Source organism: Lampetra fluviatilis, chromosome 11 (assembly GCF_964198595.1).
Source record: "Lampetra fluviatilis chromosome 11, kcLamFluv1.1, whole genome shotgun sequence".
Taxonomy (NCBI): domain Eukaryota; kingdom Metazoa; phylum Chordata; class Hyperoartia; order Petromyzontiformes; family Petromyzontidae; genus Lampetra; species Lampetra fluviatilis.
In genome coordinates, this window is record NC_136285.1 from 1,613,965 (window position 1) to 1,637,642 (window position 23,678).

A 23,678-nucleotide genomic window follows, 5' to 3' on the forward strand; every position below is an offset into this window, starting at 1 on the left:
CCTACGTGACTTTACCGAAAAAACCAAAGAGTACAAATATCCAATATTTGAAAATGATTCAATTGCGATTATACACAGCAACAATTATCGGCCCCGTCTGGCAGAATAATACCCACTTGCAGGCCAGGTGATTACCATGTGCCGGCCAGGGACAGCACGAGGGGTGCCTTGCATGACGCAAGCACCGTGGTGATGCCCCCACAATTTAGTGGCGGATGGCGGTTGTTATTGTTATCTTATATTACCGTAATTTTATATAGTGCCTTGACTAAGGCACCATGTAAAAATTACTAAGCCGCTTTAGAGAGAATTAACAATGGCACATATGAATGTAATGGTGAAGATAATGTGGATAAAATAGATGAGAGGAAGTAATGGGCCTTTGATGTGTGATTTAGGTTGTAAGGTGTTTGCTTTGAGTTGCTATTTAAGCGCCACCATATAGAGTTAAAGGTTAGTATTTGGACGTATTGGCGGTGTACACCAGTGCAGCATAACACACCGGTCCACATAAACAGTCTATAATCAGAATTTGAACTGACATTCGTCTTCAGACTGCTTCGACAACACGAGAGCTGATTTTGACGCACCACCCTGCAAGATTTTCTGGCCGGGGTTTGCGAATCGCGGGAAAATAAGTAATTATTGCAAAAAATTCGCTTATTTTATCCTGCACATTGTTGTACCACCAATACGTTAATTTAGATTGTAAAGTAGATGCATGCCTTTAATGCTGAGTGCTGGCTCCGAATGCCCACCCAGCCTCCATCACCAAACTTGTAGTGGCAAGGGGCTCGGAAGTTTTCCATGTACTCAGATTTGAGTTTCCTGGGGGGAAGGAGAGATGTCGTGCATTGGAACCACGCACTAGGAAACTCCATAGAGACTCAAGTACCCAGTGTCTCCGTTTAAAGAGTAATTGTATCATAGGCCAATCTAGAAACATCCGAAGGAGGGTGTGGTCCTGACATTTCAAGCTTCTTAAATAGGGCCCTGCATTGATAAAAGAAAAACAGTCAGTGGATTTTCTCTGGTAAATAAATAAAATATCAATGTTCGGGGTCTCAAGAAGGAGGGGTGGGGGTGTGGGGGGTGGGGATGTGAGGGGGTGGGGTGCCCCTATTGCCCTCCCCCACTGGACCCGCCGCTAAAGGTCTCGCTCCGAGTGAACGGTCTCGCTCCGAGTGAATGGCGTCGCTCCGAATTAATGGCGTCGCTCCAAATGCTGTCCGGCCCTCGCCGTGCGAACGTTCAGTTCCCACGGTGGGCCGAGGGCTGCAGCCCCACTGTGGCGCATTCCAGCAGGGAGGCACTTTTACTTTTTATGAACATTGACAGCAGTGTTGAAAGTAAATGGACTGTAAACCAATTGTCAGTGGATTTTAAATGTTTCCAATGTTATAAATATTTTAAAAAGCGATGTATTCACACGCAGATATACACCACATGTTGTATACTGAGTTTGGATTTTAAAACGATAATGACAAGATAAAAGATCATAAAAAGTTTCAAGAACATAGATCCCCCCAGACTGGTGGGGCAAGTGCTGTTAGCGAGCATCTATTAAGGCCAGCAGGGCACACGAGGGGGTGGTGTGGCCAAAACCACGCCCAGCCAGCCAACCTTTTCTCTCAAGCGCTGATGTGTTCTCATTTAAGGCTGAGTCGACCTAAAGGAATCCCAGAACTGGTTCAGATAAATGTCACGATGCTGGCCGCGAGAGGGAATTGAGCTCGGGTCGCCAGGTTTGTAACACAGATCATAAACAAGTTGAGAGACAGAGAGGCTCTGCAGACTGTAGTGCAGTGATCGCAGCCCGGGATGCTCTGTGACACCCACCTGATCCTCACTGCGTCTCTCTGCTGCGCCACCTCCGCCGGCGGCTCATCCTTGGGCCTCGGTCGAGTTTCCAACAGTGGGCGCCGTTTACTGATCAGGGCGTCAGCTTTTGTTTTCTTTAGCTGCAACAATAATTAATTGGTGTAATTGGCTTTAAAAGTAGAATTGAGAAAAGCTATTCCTCTAGAGCAGTGTTTCCCAGAGTTTGGGTCATGGCACCACCCACAGGGGTCACAGTAGCACCCACAGGGGTCACGGTGTCCTCTTGGGGGAGGTCGAGAGGGCTGCCACAGGACGAGCCATGAAACAGCGCCGTAGCTCCGTCAACACCGCGGGGACGCCACTCCACAGCGACTGCATCGAGTCCCACCGGAGGTCGCCTCGTGCTTGTGAACGACCAAATGGAGTCAAATGAAATCACAAAGCTCGACAATGTTGGGAATTGTTCATCCGTGACCTCTGTTCACGAGTCTCCACAAGGCGTGAGGACACACAGTTGATATTTGGGGTGGGCTCTGAACTAATTTAATCGTCACATATATAAAGGTTTTTATTCGTATTATTATTAGCACACTGGTGAGTGAATTTGAGAACAAATGAAATGCAACGTTTTCGTTATAAACTGGGCCAAGCATCATCGGGACGAGATCATAGCAGCAGGCGCTGACAGCCATCCAGAAAGCCAGGCGAAGCTCCATTGTTTGGTGAGCGCTCGGGCATCTATGCGAGCGAGCGAGCGAGGTTGCGCGACCGTCTGGCCCCACCTGCTCTGCCAGCAGCACTGGCGCCATCTTGGTGTACGTCCTGCCGCCGTAGCGGTGCTGGTACTCGGAGCTTCGCTGGAAGCTGCGCTTCGGTGCAACGTTCATCCCAGCCTTCCTCTTCAGCACGTGCTTCACCTTGAAAAGACACCGACGCAACTAATCAGCAGGCGACGCCACCCCACGGTGGCCGTTGTCGTTGCAGAAGTTTGGGGTGTTGAATCCATCGGTAGCCCTGGTTATTACTGCGGGTGTGATAATAACAACCGTGGTAATACTACGCACTCTCTGCTTCATGGTGGATGGTAAAGAACGCCCAATGTCATTTGCAAGAGGAGTTTATTGTGTGTCGTCGTCAGGTCCAAATTTGACAAATTAAAAAAATTGCCCCGCAAATTACTCACTTAGGGATTACACACATAGCAATCATCGCCCCCTACCAGCAGATCGAATTCCCCAGGTCACTCTTGCAAAATGAGACTTTCCTTGTCTCCTGAGTCCTCACCTGATTACATGAAACAAACGTGAAACTTGATTATGAGGGGCACACACCACAGTCCATCCAGTATGTGAGTACACTCCCCAACCTGGACCGATCCCACACAAAAGGTTCCTCCAGCCTTACATTACAAATTCTGGACAGGCACCTCCGTAACTCATTTAAAGTCCATCCTTAAAACACGGCTTCGTTAATAATTATACTAATAATATAGTTAATTTGGTATTCGCGCCATTCGTATAGCGCGAGGCTATCACCAAGGAAGGCGCTACTGTGTTGCACAGACGTAGTCTGCAGTCGTTTCACCAGCGGGGGCGATGTTACTGCGCCTAATCCCAACTGAAAAATTTGCCGTTTAATTTTTCAACGTGACGCCGATGCCGAAACACAACGGCCTACTCATCTCGAATGACGTCACGGGATCTTTAACATACACCGTGAAGCAGACAGCGTCGTAGAATGTCGTGTGGTCAGTGCAGACGCAGCAATAACCAGGGCCATATCTCCACCACCGATGCTATTTTAACACCACACTGTGCTTCATGAGATGAGAATATATAAATGTTTTTTTATATACTCGTGTCACCAAAGTTATCTGCAATATTATAATTTGAACATGAGCACCACCGATTAGCATGGCTACATACGGTGAGAAAGAAGTGCAACATACGACAAACAGCAGCAATGATGAATTCACATGATTTTTAGCTCTTTTCTGGAAACATCAAAACCGCTCACAGCACTCACTACCCAGCCGAACTCACCCCTTCGGACACATTGGCCTCCACTGCGCGAGCTGCCTGAAAATCCGGCGCGCTCGGTGCTTGCTTGGGAGGTGGTGGGGACAGGATGACCAGACTTGTCTGAGCGGCGGGCACCATTGCGGTAAGTGACTTCTCTGCCGGTCTCTCGTGAGTCGCACGCGTAGCCGTGTTTGACAAGCTCTCTGCAGCGGGTGTGATGTCAGCAGCCGCCTTGTCTTCCGTACGCTTAACCCTCTGTCCTTTGGGCGAGGTGATTAGGGGAACTGAAACGGCGCTTTTCCTTTCTGCCTTCGACACCGGACGTGCACTCGAGGCCACCGTGAATTTCATGTCTCTGTTGTTTGCATCGCGGCCTGAGAGGTCGCGGCCTGAGAGGTCACGGCCCGAGAGGTCGTGGCTCTCAGCGTTCCACTGCAGCGACTCTCCGACCCGGGGAACGTAGTAGGGCACCCTGCGCTTAGAAATGAAGCCAGGCTCCCGGGAAATTCCTGCGGAACAGAACACGGTGGCCTCCGGTCAAGTTGAGGTTTATTTGTTTAACCAGGTGAGAGGTCAAGAGACCAAGATAAGTCTCATTCGCCAGAGTGACTTGGGTCACCAAAATCACAAAAGCAAAACAAATAAAGTACAGAAACGAAGCAAATAGAATTCAGGGCAAAAACAACAGCACGTATGTATGGTGACATTTTTTCGTGCCGTAAGTAGCCAACCATACTAATCGGAGGTGCTGGGGGAAGGACAACAAACTAAACACAAAAAGCAGTTCCAAATAAATTCTTTTCAATCTAGATTTAAAAGTGCATAGCTCCCAGTGGCTTCTTAATATCGGAAGGAAGAGAGTTCCTAACGGCCACAAAAGCACATCTGAAAGCTGCGCGATGCAGTGATCGTCACATGACAAAAAAAATCCAAGTCATCCGGAAAGGTAAAAAATTAACCCGTAAAAACAAAGTTTTTCACTATAAATCCTTTATATGCGTGGCGGCTAGAGTCCTCTCGTCCTTTGGCTTGAGATGGCTGCCACCTATGGGTCAGATGATTGCCTGCCACCATTAAGCAATTGGTAATTAAATCTAATTTATTTTTTCCTAAAAAGTGTAACATTTAGGAAAAAAAATTTCACGAAAATAAATTGTCACGCACAACGAGTCTGTGTGCAAAATGTCAGCTCGATTGGATCACGGGAAGTGGGTTAAAAAACGACCGAAAGATTTGCACGGTCGATCTTTCGCGACTAAACCGAAAGAACCAAAGAGTATTTGCACGGTCGTAAGCGCGCAAGCAAGCAAGCAAAGTGAACTTAATATAAAGGATTTAAAAAGGTGAAGGTGCAGCAGCCCTGCGAGTGCTCGCTCTCTCGCCACTGCTGGCACAGAGGCCTCCACGAGAGGGAGCTCAAGAGAGATCCTCTAGAGCTGTCGGGTTTTCACCTGGGGGAGACGCATCCCCTGGGGGTGCGAGATTCCATTTTCAGGGTGCGAGACGTGCCAGATTGTTTTCGACGTGACTTTACCGAAAGGTAGTAATGGTTAAGAACCACTGCTCTAGAGGATATTGTACCTACTCTTCCACACCGGCCTGACGTTTTGTAAGAAGTAGGCGTACCCACACATTACCCCACCACACGCAACCTGCCGATTCAACCGACTGTGGTGAACTCACGTATGCTGCTGCTAGGTGGACCGAGGTGGTGGAAGTGGAGGGGGGGATATTAGGGTTCAGATTAGGAAGATCGAACCGATGGCCTCTGGATTGCAGGTCCGGTTTGCTAACCGTGCATTCATCGGACAAGCGCCATACACCTGGCACAGCATTCCTGCAACTAGAAGCTCCTGGGGACCCGGGTGCACGCGGCAGAATGGGGGCACAGCGCACACAGACGATGATGAAGCTGCTGCTGCTGCTGCTGCTGCAGCTCGTGATGATGAAAATTAATATTGTGAAGATGAGATTGATGTACCTATGGGACCTTTATGGCAGTATGAAGACGATGACAAACTATAAATAGGCTTTAACCCTTTCTGCAAATAAAAAAAGGTGTTAAGATGTTCAAACACCAATGCGTATATTATCAGAGCATGATTGTTTGCAAGTTTTGCCACAGGTATGTGTGGTTAATGAAGACCTGATGCCATGCAATAGGTATCTATTTGATCTTTCAAAATCTTAACAAGTCCTATATTATTGCCACAAAGGATAAAGCCTATTCTTATTAGATTGATGCCAAAAAAAGATTCAGTTCATTAAAATAAGTAGTTCATATTTTGTTTAACACGTAGGCTTTCGCGACTAATATCAGGTTTTTTGGGGATAGATCGCATAAATATATAAATGTATCATTAAACCCGCCACCACCCGACACGGCCATGTAAACAGAACATGCCAATTCGTCACTAGTACAGCCCGCCAGTGTGTTGGAGAGCCAAGCCACAATATTTACAATCTGAGTACGACGTTTCGCCAGTAATTACAACTATCTTCATCAGGCGACAGACAGATTTGTGGAGAAGTCCACCTGTTTCGTTCCTTATATAGAGGCGTCGATGTGGTGACCACGCTTCTGCGCTCTTGAGTCAACATACATTATGCATGCGCATTATGCGGGCCCATTGATAGATCAATAGGGATTACTGTTGGTACGGCTATTTTAATACACACAATGGACAGGAAGGACAAGATGAAGCTAGTTGTAATTACTGGCGAAACGTCGTACTCAGATTGTAAATGTTGTGGCTTGGCTCTCCAACACACCGGTGTGCTGTACTAGTGACGAATTGGTACGTTCTGTTTACGTGACAACCCTTACTAGTTGGCTGTGTCGGGTGGTGGCGGGTGTAACGACACATTTATATATTTACGCGATCACCCAAAAAACCAATATTATGGGTTAATATTTGTTTCTAGTTAATTTCGGTTCGGTCAGACTCTCTGATTTTATACTATTTCACTGCTCATATACTAACCCATCGGTTATATGTGTGACTTCAAAATTACAGAGTCGTTGTTTAATTCCACAGATCTCACTACATCGTGAAGGGCAGTTGTGCACGCAATCTCTCTCCGTGGCCTATACGGGTTCCTTTCATTGATGTGGTAATATGATTGTCGGCTTCTTTACGCTAAAAAAAAAGTTTACAGAAACACCGCACAAAATAGACAAGAGGATGGATACGTCTCCTCCAGCACGGAACATCAGCGTCTCCACAACAACGCGCATTTCCTGCATATTCCGTCCATTGAATGCTCTCTATGCTGCTCTTATATTTTATACATATGTCATTTTTTTACTGTAATAGTTTGTTTAGTATGTATATTATTGAATACTTTTGTTCAGTGCGTTGAGCAGGGAAGTACTATATCAATAAAATGCATTATTACTGTACATGTATTTTTTCTCACGCAGCTCCATCGGCCCAGCTATTTCGTTCATTGCAATCTCCGCAACAACGACGCCCGTGACGATGTTGCGCGTGACGATGTTGCCCGTGTCGTATGTTGCAGGTGACGATGTTGCACGTGACGATATTACGCGTGACTATATTGCACGTGACGATGTTGCGCGTGACTATATTGCACGTGACGATGTTGCGCGTGACGATGTCGCGCGTGTCGATGTCGCGCGTGACGATGTCGCGCGTGACGATGTTGCACGTAACGATGTTGCCCGCAACGTAGATTGCGACGCATACGGTCCACGTACCCAACTCATCCGAGCGGAGTCCAGCCCAAGCCACCTTCTTGGTCATGTTTGTTCCCTTCATTCCCTCCTGGGGAAAAAAAGATTGAGATCAGAAATGTCCTTTTCAAAGGACACCTGCTTGGTTAATATCATAACAGTGGAAACGTAATGATGATGGCAATGATTTGTGTACGATCACGGCTGCCTTGCTTTCCCGCCAGGGCATTCTCAGAGAAAGCTTCAAACGCCGATAACTGACTTACATCAACACCTCAGCTCAAGCATTTGAAAGGGCATCTTTGGCAAGAGTCTGACGGCAGGGCGTGATGATGCTGCACGCAATCCCGGTTGAGTAATTTGCTGCTGATTTGTTAACGACGCCAATTTGGGTCGCACCACCGTCACACGATGTCCCTGCTCGTTTACAAATGTCACGAGGGGGGGATCTTTCGACTCCACCGTGAAGCCGACGGAGTGAAGCATTTGCATGATTCATACGCCTACGGCAGATTGCCTGACACTCCATGGCTACAAAGACAAATATCCCCCGTGGAGCTTTCCCAGGCTGTTGGGGCAAGTGCTGCTCGCGAGCACCTATGAAGGCCAGCACAGCACACGAGGTGGGTGGCCAGCACAACGTCCGACGGCCTTTGACTCCCTCGTGTCGTCTTTACGTATCGCTGGTAGCAGCAGGTTACGGGACCAATGCTCCATCTGTGCTCTCCACTGTGCCAAATTGCTGCGTATGGGAGAGGAGTGTGCCAAGCACTGCGCCGCCATACTCCACACACACTATGCCTGCACATGACACACACACACTATGGTTACACATGACACACACACTTTGACTGCACATGATACACACACACTATGGTTACACATGACACACACACTATGGCGACACACACACCATGGCTACACGTGACACACATGACACACGCTATCGCACGCAGGATTCACTTCACCTCGCATGCGATGTGAGACGTTCAGCGGCTCCCTCCCTCCCTGTGTGTGCGGGAGCCTGTGAGGAGGAACAGCAGCAGCAACAGGCTGTGTGTGTGTGGCAGGCTGTGTGAGGAGTAGCATGGAGGCTGTGTGAGGAGTTGCATGGAGGCTGTGTGAGGAGTAGCAAGCAGGCTGCGTCGCCTTGGCTACCATTGGCGCCGCGTCCTTCGATACTCCCCGCGCTGTGCCGGGCTTTGTGTCCAAAGAGCACCCACCCCGCTCTCCCACCCGCTCTCCGATTCGCACTCCCACCCACTCATATTTACTCTCCCACCTACCCCCCCCACCCAGTCACTCTCCCATTCACTCCCACACCCTCTACCATTCCCTCTCCTACCCACCCACATTCACTCTCCCAACCACTATCCCATTCACTCTCCCACTCTTGCACTCCCTCTCCAACCCACTCTTCCAATCCCACACACTCTCCCACGCACTCCTGTTCACTCTCCTACCCACTATCCCATTCCCTATCCCACCCACTCTTCAAATCCCACTTACTCTCCCACGCACTCCTGTTCAATCTCCCACCCAATCTCCCATTCCCTCTCCCACCCACTCTCTCCCACCCGCTCTCCCACCCACTCTCCCAATCACCACCCACTCACCCACGCACTCCTGTTCACTCTCCCACCCACTCTCCCATTCCCTCTCCCACCCACTCTCCCAATCACCACCCACTCTCCCACGCACTCCTGTTCACTCTCCCACCTACTATCACATTCCCCATCCCACCCACTCTTCAAATCCCACCCACTCTCCCACGCAATCCAGTTCAATCTCCCACCCAATCTCCCATTCTCTCTCCCACCCACTCTCCCACCCGCTCTCCCACCCACTCTTCCAATCACCACCCACTCACCCACGCACTCCTGTTCACTCTCCCACCCACTCTCCCATTCGCTCTCCCGCCCACCCACCCAATCACTCGCATCCACTCGGCATCTCGGTTCGCCGGCGTGACGAACCGGCTCCGTGACCCCGCAGCGCCTGCAACGTTCCGAACGCTCGCGCCTTTGACACCGACACGGGGAGCGGTGCGGGGGGGGCAAGGAGGAGGAGGGGGGAGGAGGGTGCTCGCTAACAGCACTTGCCCGAGCAGTACGCGAAGACTATACGGGAGGAGGGGGATCGTTGTCTTTGTGTGGCTCCGCGAGACGCGCGTTGGTTTTGCGCTCCCGAACGGCATCGCTCGCCACGGACTCTGAGCAGCCTGACGGCCCCGAGACGTCGAGTGTCCACACGGGTTCAGAGTGACTGAGTGTGTGTGGTGGGTTTTTCTCTCTCCCTTTCTTGAGTTGAACCGATGCTGCTGACATGATGCGCTCCCACAAGGCCGTGTGAGCTGACGTGGTTTGGACGAACCACTCGCCACGGGAATCGGCCTCTGTGTTGTTTGTGCTGCTGGCTGTGTACCGTCACGTTGAATGCATGACCGTGCCATTCGTAACTGGACCATGTGCAGTTGTTTTTATTTCATCTTGTTCGTGTGTTATATTTTTTAAGCTGTAGTCGCCAGGGTTTTTCTGGCGTAACCACGCAGTTCAGAAAATGAGCACTTGCTGTCCATTGGGTTTTACCTGTGCTAATACTAAAAGCTAAACTAGTATTTGTATTGTGTGGAGAGACGCAGGCGTGGAAAGGAGGCGAATGGCCGGGTTGTTTGTGTCGTACCTGGGTGGGTCTGTGGCACCTGGGCGGACCTTCCGTACCTGAGCGGGTCTGTGGCACCTGAGTGGACTTGTGGTACCTGAGTGGACCTGTCGCACCTGGGCGTATCCGTCGTACTTGGGCGGGTCTGTGACATCTGGGCGGACCTGTCGCACCTGGGCGGGTCCGTGGCACCTGGACCCACCTGTCGCACCTGAGTGGACCTTCCGTACCTGGACGTATCCGTGGCACCTGGACGTATCCGTGGCACCTGGACGTATCCGTGGCACCTGGGCGGACCCGTCGTACCTGGGCGGACCCGTCGTACCTGGGCGTGTCCGTGGCACCTGGGCGTGTCCGTGGCACCTGGGCGTGTCCGTGGCACCTGGGCGTGTCCGTGGCACCTGGGCGGGTCCGTGGCACCTGGGCGGGCGGTTGGTCTCTTTATCCTGCCCGGCGTGCCATCTGCTCCACCGCACGCGGAGGCTGCGCTGAGGCTCGCGATGGCTTCCAAGGACCTGCTCAAGTGTGCCAAGTACATCCTGCTGGCTGTGAACCTCCTCTTCTGGGTAAGAGGGCAGCGCGCTCGCTGCGATGGAGCACACACGCCGTACGTAGGTGGTGGTGGTGGTGAGGACACCCGTGGGGTACAGGTGGGCAACTTTAATCGATTGTTTTTAACGATACGCGGTTTGTTTTTGGGCAGATTTCTATTTTGCTTCGTTGTTTTGTACGTCGTTTGTGCATTATTGCTTTTGTTAGTGTTGTGATCGCTCTTTCAATTGAGTCCTCGCCTGGTTGAACACAACGGACTTGGCAACACACCTGGCAGGTAGAGAGAGGGAGCGAGGCTGGACAGGTTATGGCGCCCTCCGTGACGACAGAAGCAGTCTCTCTCCACTGCTGCTGCTGTGCGTCTCGCCTTGATCCATGTTGAGTACACAGCGGAGTAAACAAGCGAGTAAACAAGCGAGTACACAGGTTCACTTTCTGCCCATACAAATGGCCGTGTTATACTGCCGGTGGTGGTGTAATGGTTAACCAACAATTGAACCCCGGTTAGCCCTGGCAGCCAGGCTTAAACCATGGCCACGAGCGCGCTCTGTTCAAGGACCTCGTTTGAAGAGAGGAGGAGGCGGCGAGTTTCCGATGCTGCTGCTGCGTTTTCAAGGAAAGAGGCCATCCTCCCCACTCGGCTCCACCGGCCTCCGTTCTCAGAGGAGGGGACCGCGCGTTCGTGAGAGCTGCCGGCCACAGTCCGCGTGATGCAAGAGCGCGCACGAGGGGGCAGCAACACGAACTCCCTTGCCATGGGCCGTCTCCTCCAGAGAGAGAGGGAGAGAGAAACCCCAATATTTCTTTACACATCCCATCAGCCACATTGAAGTGCACAGTTTTCAACGGCAGTGGTTCACCGCAGGGGGAGGAGGAAAAATAACTTCTGGATCAAATCTATTTCGACGCTCAGCGTCTCATCCGGAGAACTGATTATCTTCTGTGGTGGTTCATCGATTTTGAAACAATTGCCGCTAGCTTGCCCCCCCCCCCTCCGAGATATGATCGCGTGTGAAGGAGGAGAGTGGGGGGGGTGCAGATGAGTGGCGGAGTGCTGGTGCGGTCGCGTCACCAACCCTCCCCCCAGGGGCTGACACCGGAGTCCTCTGCCGCTTGCCGATCATTCCGTGTTCCGCCCACCTGGCACAGCGGCGAGTCCCAACGCGCATCGTCACGTGTTGTGCAAGTGTCGTGACTGACTCAGAGACACTAAGAGTAGGAGGCACTCTGTTTATTAACACGGCCTCACATTTAACACTTTGTAACTATAGTTCCCAGTCAGGACAGCTGGTAGACTGCCTGGCTGACGACACCGAGATGGTGAAGACGGAGACGACGAGAAGAACGGTGAAATCTCCAGCAGCACGACGGGGATCCCACTCCACACGACAGCCCCGAGGGCCCTTTCAGGGGCCCCTCTTATACTGTCAGCGTGGCCTGGCTCCGCCCCCGGCCACGCCCCCTTTCTGGAACCTACCCGCGGGTTTTTCTGGAACCTACCCGCGGGTTCTCGATGTTCCCCTTCCGTGACCCTTCCCCTAGATCCCTCTCTGGTCTATCACGTGGCCTGCTGTCGGTCAGGGCTCCTGTAAGCTGCAGATCCCCTTCCCTGCCAGCAGCCAGTGTTATGCTGCTACGTGACCGATTCTATGTCACTACACAAGTATACAGTGTAGCAACATGAGCTCAGTTCGAATCCAGCCGATGCGTACGTATGTACACGCATGTTGAACTTCTTCCGCACCGTACGTAGCCAGCCGTGCTAATCGGTGCGACACATTGACGTGTCGCCATTGTTTTCTATGAAGAAGGACCATTGCCCGAAACGTCGCCTATTATATAGTTTTATACTTGTCAACTCCTTATCAGTGCCTACCTTATTACAGACCAATTCAAACCTTATTGGTCACCCCGTGCCCTTATGAATCTCAACGTTCATCCTACAAAGTCACATTCAAAAGGTGAGAAACAAATAATTAGACATTTTTTTCTTTATGCCCATTCTGGAACGGCTGTACGCCATATGGTCCAGAAAACTAAATTTCCCTATACAAGAATACGGGTAAACTGTATGGGTTGACAGGTGTGTAGTTTTACATTTGAAGGCCACAATGTTGTTGAGGGAGTATCTTTTTTATTGTTGCTTGTGCACCACTGCCAACGATGAAGCATCACCAGATAATGTGTTTAAGTCACGACCATTTGATAGCAATGACAAAGATCCCCCCTATAGCCTTCACTAGATTGAGGCATGTGCTGTTAGCGAGCGCCTATGAAGGCTGGGAAGGCACACGAAGGGATGGGTGGGCAACGCCACGCCCGGCCTCCTTTGCCTCTCCAGTTCTATTTACACACCAGACACTAACTTCGAGCTTAGTCGACCTAGGGGGAGGTCCACGACCGGTTCAAATATTCACCACCGATATTGGTTGTGAGCTTGGATCGAACTCGGGTCTTCGAGTTACGGAGCGCTAACCACTGTGCTGTCATCCCCCTCACCGCCAGCAACACAACGACTGTCGTGTGGTGCCACTTTCGTCACCATAGCAACCAAGCCCCAAAAATCATCTGCACCTTCCACCCGGGCGATTACAAAACGGAGAAGCCGAGATAACGAACGACTCCAGGTTCCTGAGATGCGTACGATTTCGGTTCGCAACGTTCGCTGTATGTAGGAGGTAAAGACGCAGCACTGAAATATCTTCTCGCCCCACGCCACGACCGTGCTGGCAGAAGCGCGTCTACTGGAGGGAGCTCTGGACAGCACCTCGAGAGGGTGTGGGTTTCCCTCGCTCTATGCCCGGTTAGGTTTATGTGCGATTTTGCGCTGTATATGATTGCAGCTGAACTATTTCTACCAAAACAATTTCGCTCTTCTATGTAGAATTAAGTTCACTCCACATGCGGCTATGCGGTCGGACGTAGGACAACACTGTGAATGTACTGTATGTTTACCGTGCGTGTACCGTGTTGGCACCGTATGTGCGCTGTATGTGTACTGTGTGTGTATTGTAGCGCTACTCGGCAGGCAGCTGACTCCTCGGGCGGTTTCACTTAATGCTACCTTTTTTTTGGGAACGCATCTACTACTACGACTACTACAGAGTGCAGCGAGGGAAACCTATATTAGGCTTACTTTCACACACTGGACAAACGCCTTGGAAGAGTATGAAAATAATAGGTTTTACCCTTTCTGGCAATAAAACAGGTGTTAAGATCTTGATTTGAAGCTTTCGTGACTGCAGGAATCCATACTCTTTGGTTCTTTCGGTAAAGTCACGTAGGTGGTAAAAATAATAGATCACGATCTATTATTTTTCTTCATACACCACATAGAAACCTTTTTGCAAGGAATCATGTCTGCATTAACCACAAATACTGTACTTGATGCGAACATGCCAACAAAAACATGCTCTGATAGTAGTGTTTCTGCATTGTCTTTGAAACTGATTGGTCCACACCAGAGACAGCCTTCTTTAGGACATTAGTCTTACCAGTGTCAGACCAGAGAATGCCAAAAGGCGAAGAGTACAAGGAAATGCACCATTAGGGCATTTATAGCTCGGGTGAGCAAAAGGTTGCTATTTACTGTTGGAACATCTTAACAACTGTTCTATTGCCAGACAAGGTAAAACCTATTCTTATGTTTTTTTCATGCCTTGGAAGAGGTGGGAGTACCCACACTTTACCCCACTGCCACACACGACCTGCCAATCAACTAACTGTGCCGTACCCTTGTATAGTGCTGTGTGGACAAAATTTAAGGGTTCGGGGGAGGGGATTTAAAAAGACAACGTGTTGAACCTTGACCCTCTCCAACACAATAACAACAAGAACTAAGTAAGCAGCATTTGCTGTGCCCACTGCTTCGTGAGGTATCCACCAGGTGACTTTGTTGCAGATGCTGTCCCTCGCAGTGCTGTGCCTGACTGCAAAACTGAGATGGCAGGTGAACGGAGCTCTGATCCTCACCACGGACACCAGGTGAGGCTGCAATGAATGCCCGACACACGCAGCTCTTGTGGTGTCAATTGTCGAGCCGTCGCCCTCTGTTCCAAGACAAAGTTCACCCTTTCCCATTCCGAGACGTCTGCAAGTCGCAGGGTGGGGTCCCGTTCACCGCTGAATCTCGGAACGCAGCAAGCGGTTCCTGTTAGTTTTATAGAGAGAGGCATCGCCGTTGTTTTAAAAAGACATTGTACTCACCATAGAAAACTGTCGCGACACGACCGTACTCTATGATAGCTGGCACCAAACTGTGCTACATACCCTCCCGCATGGCCTTGTGGGAGAATCGGTATCGATCAAATTATTTTATTTTAGTTTTTCTACTGGTTCTGTTCTGATGACATACGTGTACATCATCAGAATGGGAATGGGAAAGGGTTAAGCTCAAGGCAGCCTTCTGACAATGAGATGGAAGCTCTGTCCGGGCTGACGGTGATGATCATCACCAAATACCGTAGCAAATGGCATGCACGCGGTGCCACGAGGGCGTACAGTTGATCGTGGGTAGTGCGTGGGTGGTTGACCAACCAGCCTTGCTCCCGAGTCGCCATTAACCATGTGACTGGTTTACACGTGCGGTTATTCATTAACCCTTTCTCTTAAACCCAATTCTACTACTTATAAACCATCCTTGTCTTTGACAATCACATTTGCACATCACTATTCGACTATTACTTTAATCCTAAGCTGTATGTCTATCTATACCATCCACTTATATCGGTATATTCCACCCATTATATGTACTGTATGTGTACAGTATACGAACTGTATATCACCATTGTACAACTTACTACTTTACATGTGTTCTATTCTCAATAGCATTGCAAGTAGTCATACTCTGGGTACATGGGCATGGTTATAGACTAAACAGTATTAGAGTTAGAGAATTACAATGACAGTAACTAATTACAGTGCGTCATCCCTTTACAATGCACAGTGCTAAAACGCCTCTAATTGCATATATCACATACGAACAATTCAAAGCCAAACTTAACGTCTAGAACAAGTCTAGAACATTTATATAACGATCAAAAACAACCTTTGGGTCCTTTACCTGTAAAATGCAACAACACGTGTGTTACAACCAGCCTTGCGCCCGAGTCGCCATTAACCATGTGACTGGTATATCCACGTGGTCATTCAATAACCCTGCCAGCCACCTACAGGCCCGACTCAGTCATCACATGCTGCTGTACACACATGCATTGCTACACTTCACAGCACATCAGGACTTTCACAGAACCACACTTTACTCCCTTGCTGCACAAGGACATAATTAAAAGAGTGATCCATTCCTAATGTGCCACACTCTCCCCCACAGAATGAGTGTCGTCTCGACACTCCACCTTTCTCCTTGCAAACATTTTGCAGTCTTTTTCCTTAAACTGGTCATGAAAGGAGTTTATGAAATCGTGAACACAATTTCTCTAGGGATCATATCCCTTCCAAGATAGCGCCACTCCAGAAGCTCTCTATTTTGGGGTGAGCTCCAACTCTTTGTGCACGAAGAGATAGGAGCCCAAGCATTGTATTATGCTTTTGGAATTACCAGACAATCTGGTATTATTAAACCATGCTTCACATTTTACTGACCAGAAATGGTTAGGATTCTTTTCCCAGTACCTGTCAAGATAAAATCCTTTACAGCGTGTAAATGCCATGTGGAATTTACCTCTTAGGTATTTACTTATCGGCCTACCAACATACTTGACACCTTTTCCTCACCATTTTTTTTTCTTAGACAATGACCCCTTATGAACATATTAAACACAACACTAACAAACAAAAACATCTTAAACAACTAACAACTATATGACCACAGCTTATATCTTGTCTTGATCACGCATGTTGTAGGGCTTCTTCTTCACCGCCAGCTCCGTCGTCAGCAGGAACTTGATGACGGCGTAGTGGCCCATCTTGTTGCGCGTAGGTGTGATCTTGCCCGGGTACTTGGGTTGCAGCTGCAGCCACAGCATGTGAGGCCTGCAGAACGTGGGGAAGGTGTGCGCCTTACGGTGGCGCACCGCGTACACCCTGCGCAGCACCTTCTTCTTGACCTTCTGCGCCTTGGCCCTCACCTCGCCCTTGGGCTGCGCCTCGGCCCCACGGGCCTTGCTGCCCTCAGGATACCCCTTGCCTTTGACCCCCCTTGGGATTATTTTGTCTCTCAAGTTCCAAGCTGGCTGCTTCATTGACTTTTTCAATCAGCATCTCATCAGCGACATTGATGTCATCCAGATGGGGCTTTATTTGGAATTTGATAGCGTCACTGAGCAATCCTGTGCCAATCGATCTCAGGAACTTCCGTGCGTACCAAATCTGGATTCTACTGGTCATCAGCTCCTTTTTCTTTAGATGCAAATAATAGTCTGTCCTTTAATTCGACAGCTCGGAACAGAAAGTTTTGTGCAGTTTCTCTTGGCTCCTGAGAGATGTTCATCAACTTCTGATAGAGATCAGATGTGCTTTCTTCTCTATAGTGTCCCTTCAAAATGGTTTTTAATTTGTAAATAGTCAAATCAGTTTTTATTTCTAGCATGTCCCTCAAATTTAGACCAGGACTGATTGCTCTAACTACTGCCTCAATGATGTCAGACTCGGCATGTCCCTTACGGGCCCCTGTGTCGATCTGGTGCATCAGATTGGTGTAAGATAACTTGTCTTTCTGCCCTCTTTCACCAATCTGCCCGCAGATCCTGAATTCTCTCAATATTGTGACTTCCGGCACATTTCCTAGTCTGGCCATTCGTATGGGATTCAATGCTGCTGTAGTTTTTGTTCCACCTTCACTTGAGATTTTCTTTTCAAGGTTTTTTCTGGATTCTTCTTGTGACTCTTGTATTTCACCATCCATATCTTCAGAAAGTGTTGATGGTGGCAGTGTTTGACTTGTTCCATTGCTGTCTTTCTCTTTCTGCTGTATTGTTTCAATGAAAGACAGCAGGTTTTTTACGTATGCACAGGCCTCATCATCTTCTTCTTGGTCTTCAACTTCATCAAGTACTCTTTCTGCCATACGAATCAAAGCCCGTCTGCTTTTATCTTCACCAGTCTCATCATCATTGAAACACTTCAAATATCTTAATGTTTCCATGAGCTGGGCTTTCTGCAGCTGATTCAAAGCAGTACTGGCCTTGTCCTGCAGCTGTTCCAGTGCCATGATGTGAAGACCGTTCAGATCTTTGCACGAATGTCTTTATATAGGCTGCCTTTATAATTGCTTGGTCCGTCTCATTGGAAGAGTTGATCCCCGTCAGTGAACTCAGGGAAACTCTCCTGCCAGGCTCGCCAAAATATGTTGCACACTCGAAATGAAGGACGTGGGCAGGTGCTCCAAATCGAGGGCAAGCACATTTATTTATTGTAGTTAATATTAATCTTGTGAAGAACTGCACCGTCACTCTGTAAAATGCAACAACACGTGTGTTACAACCAGCCTTGCGCCCGAGTCGCCATTAACCATGTGACTGGTTTACACGTGCGGTTATTCATTAACCCTTTCTCTTAAACCCAATTCTATTACATATAAACCATCATAGTCTTTGACAATCACATTTGCACATCACTATTCGACTATTACTTTAATCCTAAGCTGTATGTCTATCTATACCATCCACTTATATCGGTATATTCCACCCATTATATGTACTGTATGTGTACAGTATACGTACTGTATATCACCATTGTACAGCTTACTACTTTACATGTGTTCTATTCTCAATAGCATTGCAAGTAGTCATACTCTGGGTATATGGGCATGGTTATAGACTAAACAGTATTAGAGTTAGAGAATTACAATGACAGTAACTAATTACAGTGCGTCATCCCTTTACAATGCACAGTGCTAAAACGCCTCTAATTGCATATATCACAAACGAACAATTCAAAGCCAAGCTTAAAGTCTAGAACAAGTCTAGGACAAGTCTAGAACATTTATATAACGATAAAAAACAACCTTTGGGTCCTTTACCTGTAAAATGCAACAACACGTGTGTTATAACCAGCCTTGCGCCCGAGTCGCCATTAACCATGTGACTGGTATATCCGCGTGGTCATTCAATAACCCTGCCAGCCACCTACAGGCTCGACTCGGTCATCACATGCTGCTGTACACACATGCATTGATGCACTGCACAGCACATCAGGACTTTCACAGAACCACACTTTACTCCCTTGCTGCACAAGGACATAATTAAAAGAGTGATCCATTCCTAATGTGCCACACATAGGTTGTTACTGGCCGTGCGGCTATCGTGGTGGGCTGCAGAGAGCAGTGCAGCAGACTCCATTCTACTGCGCATCGTTGCTCGAGCGTCTATGCCTCCCCGTCTTCACAACCCCGCGCCGATCAATGTGGCGATGGTTTGATCAAATACCACCCCCTCCCACAACCCACATGGCATGGGGAGGCCCTCACACAGCAGTGGACTGACAAGGGGCTGCGCTCGAAGTGCGAATAACATCACGTGTTGTAACGCGTTCCTCCGTGGTGTGGCAGCCTGGCAGGTGCGTTTGCGGAGACCTACTCGTCGACCCTGCAGATGGTGATGGTGGCCGTCTCTTGCCTACTCATCCCCCTGGGTATCCTGGGCTGCTGGGGCACGGTGCAGGGCCGCACCGCAGTCCTCGTGGTGGTGAGGCCTCTTTGCAGTGCATGTTGTCCATCACAACGGCAGGACCCCCCTCACATCCACGGAAATCCGAGGGGGGTGGGGGGGTGCCCGGATTTTCCGAGCCCTCACCCCACCTCGGTGTAAAAAGGGGGGCCATTATAGTGCCATTAGGTGAACTCCAAGGTCACACTCATTGCACACGTAGTGCTTGCCACAAATAAATCGCAATGCCTTTACTGATTTCGTTAAGGAGCATAAACCATCACGCGAACTCCGGTCGTCCTCGCAGCGCAGCGGCTTTTGGCTAACCATCAAACAAAGACGGTCATCGCATCGTGCGCTTTCTAGGTGTTCTGTGGCCGTCTGCAATGCTCTTCCGATATTAGGGAGCCACTGGAGCTATGCACTTTTAAATCTAGATTTAAAACGAATTTCTTTTTAACTGCATTTTGCCACTTAGTTTGTCCTTTCCCTGCACATCCAATTAGCATGTTTAGTTAGTATGGTGCGAAAGAAGCCGAACATATATAATACAACACAGGGTTAATTATGCAAGTTTTGTCTCTAACTCTCAGGCTCGCAATAGCGGCATCATCATTATCACCACCATCAGTAGTCAGAGCTTCCTGCCTTCCTTTCGATTTCTAGCTTCTGGAGCCCATTTATACAGCAGCAGCTGAGCCAGTTACCCAGGCACGTATGTAACGCATGTGCTTTCCCAGCAATCAGGTGAGTATTGTTATTATGTAACCATCCACCCCAGCCCCATTGAATGGCACTGTTTGCCAAGCGAATTTTTATTTTATTTTTACCAGGTAAGGCCCACTGAGCAGCGGCCTGGCCACAAATGATCGCTCAACGAAGTGGCTTATCATGTGGAAATTTACAGCAGGCAAATACTCTAAACGCATGCTTCTAAATGTGGAAGTAAAACCCAGAGGATCTGCTGAAAATTTCACGTAACCACAGGGAGAGAACATGTAAACTCCAAATATATGGGCGTCTAGGTTGAAAACACGTTTCTTACTAACTGCTTTTTGTGTTTAGTTTATGTAATTTCCGCCCCACCTCCGATTAGCGTGGTTGGCTACGTACGGTGCGAAAGAAGTTCAACATGCATACATATAATCACTGCTCCTCTTTGCAGCACTAATTGGGGGCTCTGATATTCCAGCCGGTTGGACCCTTCTTTATTGTTATACACTTAATAAAAAAAACACTCGCAAGTTGCAAATACAGGTTTTTGTATTTTGGTAAATTTCTCCAATTTTGATCAAGTTGCCACTGCTCTGCATTGTCGCACCTCCGATTAACATGGCTGGCTATATACTGTGCGAAAGAAGTTCAACATACATACCATACCTATCAACTCCGTATCAGTGCCTATCTTATTACAGACCAATTCAGACCTTATTGTTCACCCCGCATCCTTATACATCTCAACATTCATCCTACAAAGTCCAATTATAGGGGAGAAACACAAATAGATAATTATTTTGTGCCCGTATTGAAACGGCTATACGCTTTATGGACCTGAACTCAATTTCCATGTACAAGAATACAGGTAAACCCTATGGGTTGACAGATATGACATACAAACATACGTTTGCCGTGGATTGTGTCCCTCCACACGTGCCCCCGGCAGTATGGAGGTGGTCTGCTGCTGATGCTGTGTGTGGAGGTGGCCACTGGCATCTGGAACCTGCATCACAAGGTACCCCTGGCACGTGTAACCAAGAGGATAACGTTTAAAAAGTTGATGTTTATTCATGAAATATTAAGATCAAAGGTAAGTTAGATTTCTTATTGATGTAATGAGAAAACAGATAATATAATTTTACGACTGAGAAAACCATAGGTATAGGAAGCCAGGGAAGACAGTGAATTAAGTACGTAAGTAAATTGCACAACTGACTACAACTGGGAATATCCAATGCAGACCGTACTATCCGCCAAGCTGTCTCTCCCACCACACAGAAACAGCCACATGAAACCCCGACCAAAACCATCACGTTACCATACATAGCTGGCGTGACCAAAAAGATCTCCAAAATTCTAAACAAACATAAGATCCAAGTCCGATTCAGTACAGTGCATAAAATCCGTGATCTGATTCCATCTGTGAAGGATGTCGTTCCTGACTTACAGTATCCTGGAGTCTACAAATTGAGTTGCATTTGTGGTGATTGCTACATTGGAGAAACGAAACGTCATGTTTCTGATCGTGTCCGCGAGCACAAGTCAGATCTGAAACACGGCAGAACTGATTCTTCTGCCGTGGCCGATCATTGCTACAACTCGGTGGGCTCTCATGAAATTGTCTTTTCCGAGACCAAGGTTCTCTGCAAACCTCCCGGCTACCATCAAAGGTTTGTACACGAAGCCATACAAATATACAAACACAGACATAATTTCAACCGTGATGATGGGTACAAACTTAGTAATCATTGGAAAGATGTTATCAACCACGCAAAAAAGACTTAATCACAAATTTTTTGGACCATCTTATCTGACAGGCACTATTTTACTGTACTTTACCGAGTGTTAACATCCCCAGTTATTTTAACAGTACTCTCTTCATTGTTCAGCCAGCATTGGTATAAACATGGGCATTTTCGTTCTTTTGTCTATCATGTGTATCAGACCCCCCCTCCCCCTCTCTCTCCATTGTGTTGGCGTGTGCAGTAATTGGCCGCTTGCGCACAAGCGCCTCCACGTCCGTCGCCCACCCTTTTGGCCTCGCCCCCCCCCCCGCCCCCCCCTCCCTCCCGATACGTTCCATTCATTGGCTACCATAGTCTGATGAGCTCCCCCTAAGTTTGTACCCATCATCATTTTCGTTCTTTTGTCTATCATGTGTATTAGACCTCCCCTCCTCCTCTCTGCCCATTGTGTTGGCGGGTGCAGTGGCTGGCCGCTTGCGCACAATCGCTCCATTGTGTTGGCGTGTGCAGTAATTGGCCGCTTGCGCACAAGCGCTTCCACGTCCATCGCCCACCCTTTTGGCCTCGCCCCCCCTCCCTCCCGATACGTTCCTTTCATTGGCTACCATAGTCTGATGAGCTCCCCCCTCCCTCTCCCTCCCCCCTCAACTCGCTTTTAAGGGATTACATCTTGAATCATTGCCTCACTTGATACAGCTAATCTGGCTGTGACGGTCCCACCTGATGACGGAGACTTGTGTTGCCTCCGAAACGTCGTGATTTTTGTTTTTATTTTACTTTCTACGTGACTTTACTGGAAAAAACCTAAGAAGATGATCCAATGCAGAGTTCTTTAGTTGTATCATGGAGAGAGCTAAATGGAAGGACATGGCATGTAATAACATGTACGGCATGTCCGCAGGTTTCCTTCACTGACCAGGATGTCCTCAGTCTTCAGAAGAAAATGCAACTCTATGGACAAGACAATCATACATCGTACACCCAAGCCTGGGATGTCTTTCAGCAACAGGTCTTAAGTCACCCCATTGCCAAGTCCGTAGTGACGTGTGGCACGCTGCTTGACGTTCTGGATGGTCATGTGATCATTGTATGTATGTGCATTTGTACATGTACTGTGTGGTCAGAATCGTTCAACATTTTTTGCTGAGAAGCTTGCGGAGCAACCATGCTAATTGGAAGTGCGAGGGAAGGACAAACTAAACAAAAAAATCTGTATTAAATAAATGAGTTTTCAATCTAGATTTATATGTAAAAGTGCTGTGGGGTGAGTGACCTCGCTGTGCGTGTGTGTGTGAGTGAGCAGCACAAGTGCTGTGGGGTGAGTGACTTCACCGATTGGCTCGAGGGCCCGGGCCTGCCATGGCCTCCGGACTCGTGCTGCCTGCGCCTGATGCCCGGCTGCGGGCGCCTCGCAAGCCAGCATGACCTCATGCGCGTCTTCCAGCAGGTGCAGCGCTCCCTTCACCCGCCGGCACAGAGCCACTAGGTGACATTCCACATTCCTCAGGCAAGGGCCAATCTTCTCCAATGAACAACCACCATTAAATTTTCCTGCAACGTACCGCTATATTTTGTATCAACCCCCATGGAGGACATTGACCGAACGGTTTGGCCTTCCATTAGGATTTTAACTCGTGACCTTCTAGTTGAGGGCAGCACGTGTTCCCAGTGCTGCCCGGATGGAGGTATAGTAGACTCTTGATTATCCGTCTAATGGCGGGGAGGACAGCCGCGGATAATTCAAAATCGCGAATAATAAAAAAAAATCAAACTCTGTGCACTGTGATCACGTGGATTTTGGATTAACCGGAGAACATATTTGTTTGATTTGAGCACCGTGTGACTTGTAATAAACATTTCC

At 48.6% G+C, this 23,678-nt stretch overlaps 2 protein-coding genes across 4 annotated transcripts in view; one reads left to right on the forward strand and one right to left on the reverse strand.

The window, feature by feature from the left end:
- Window positions 1-8,746, reverse strand: part of SAXO6 (stabilizer of axonemal microtubules 6) — a 22,357-nt gene extending 13,611 nt beyond the window's left edge. The window contains exons 1-7 of one of the 2 annotated variants that reach the window (XM_078860779.1): window positions 8,698-8,746; window positions 8,508-8,563; window positions 7,564-7,630; window positions 3,864-4,351; window positions 2,604-2,738; window positions 1,840-1,961; window positions 726-828 (exon numbers count right to left, since the gene is read on the reverse strand). In XM_078860779.1, coding sequence (XP_078716905.1) covers window positions 726-828; window positions 1,840-1,961; window positions 2,604-2,738; window positions 3,864-4,351; window positions 7,564-7,624 — 909 coding nt within the window. In that variant the 5' untranslated portion in view covers window positions 7,625-7,630; window positions 8,508-8,563; window positions 8,698-8,746. Of the gene's footprint in view, window positions 1-725; window positions 829-1,839; window positions 1,962-2,603; window positions 2,739-3,863; window positions 4,352-7,563; window positions 7,631-8,507 lie in introns of both variants that reach the window. The other variant, XM_078860778.1, reaches the window with a different exon arrangement.
- The window catches only part of TSPAN12 (tetraspanin 12), a 24,577-nt gene continuing 8,893 nt past the window's right edge, over window positions 7,995-23,678 (forward strand). The window contains exons 1-7 of one of the 2 annotated variants that reach the window (XM_078860781.1): window positions 7,995-8,162; window positions 10,181-10,766; window positions 14,654-14,736; window positions 19,259-19,394; window positions 21,019-21,087; window positions 22,719-22,826; window positions 23,121-23,264. In XM_078860781.1, coding sequence (XP_078716907.1) covers window positions 10,701-10,766; window positions 14,654-14,736; window positions 19,259-19,394; window positions 21,019-21,087; window positions 22,719-22,826; window positions 23,121-23,264 — 606 coding nt within the window. In that variant the 5' untranslated portion in view covers window positions 7,995-8,162; window positions 10,181-10,700. Of the gene's footprint in view, window positions 8,163-9,478; window positions 10,767-14,653; window positions 14,737-19,258; window positions 19,395-21,018; window positions 21,088-22,718; window positions 22,827-23,120; window positions 23,265-23,678 lie in introns of those variants that run through there. The other variant, XM_078860780.1, reaches the window with a different exon arrangement.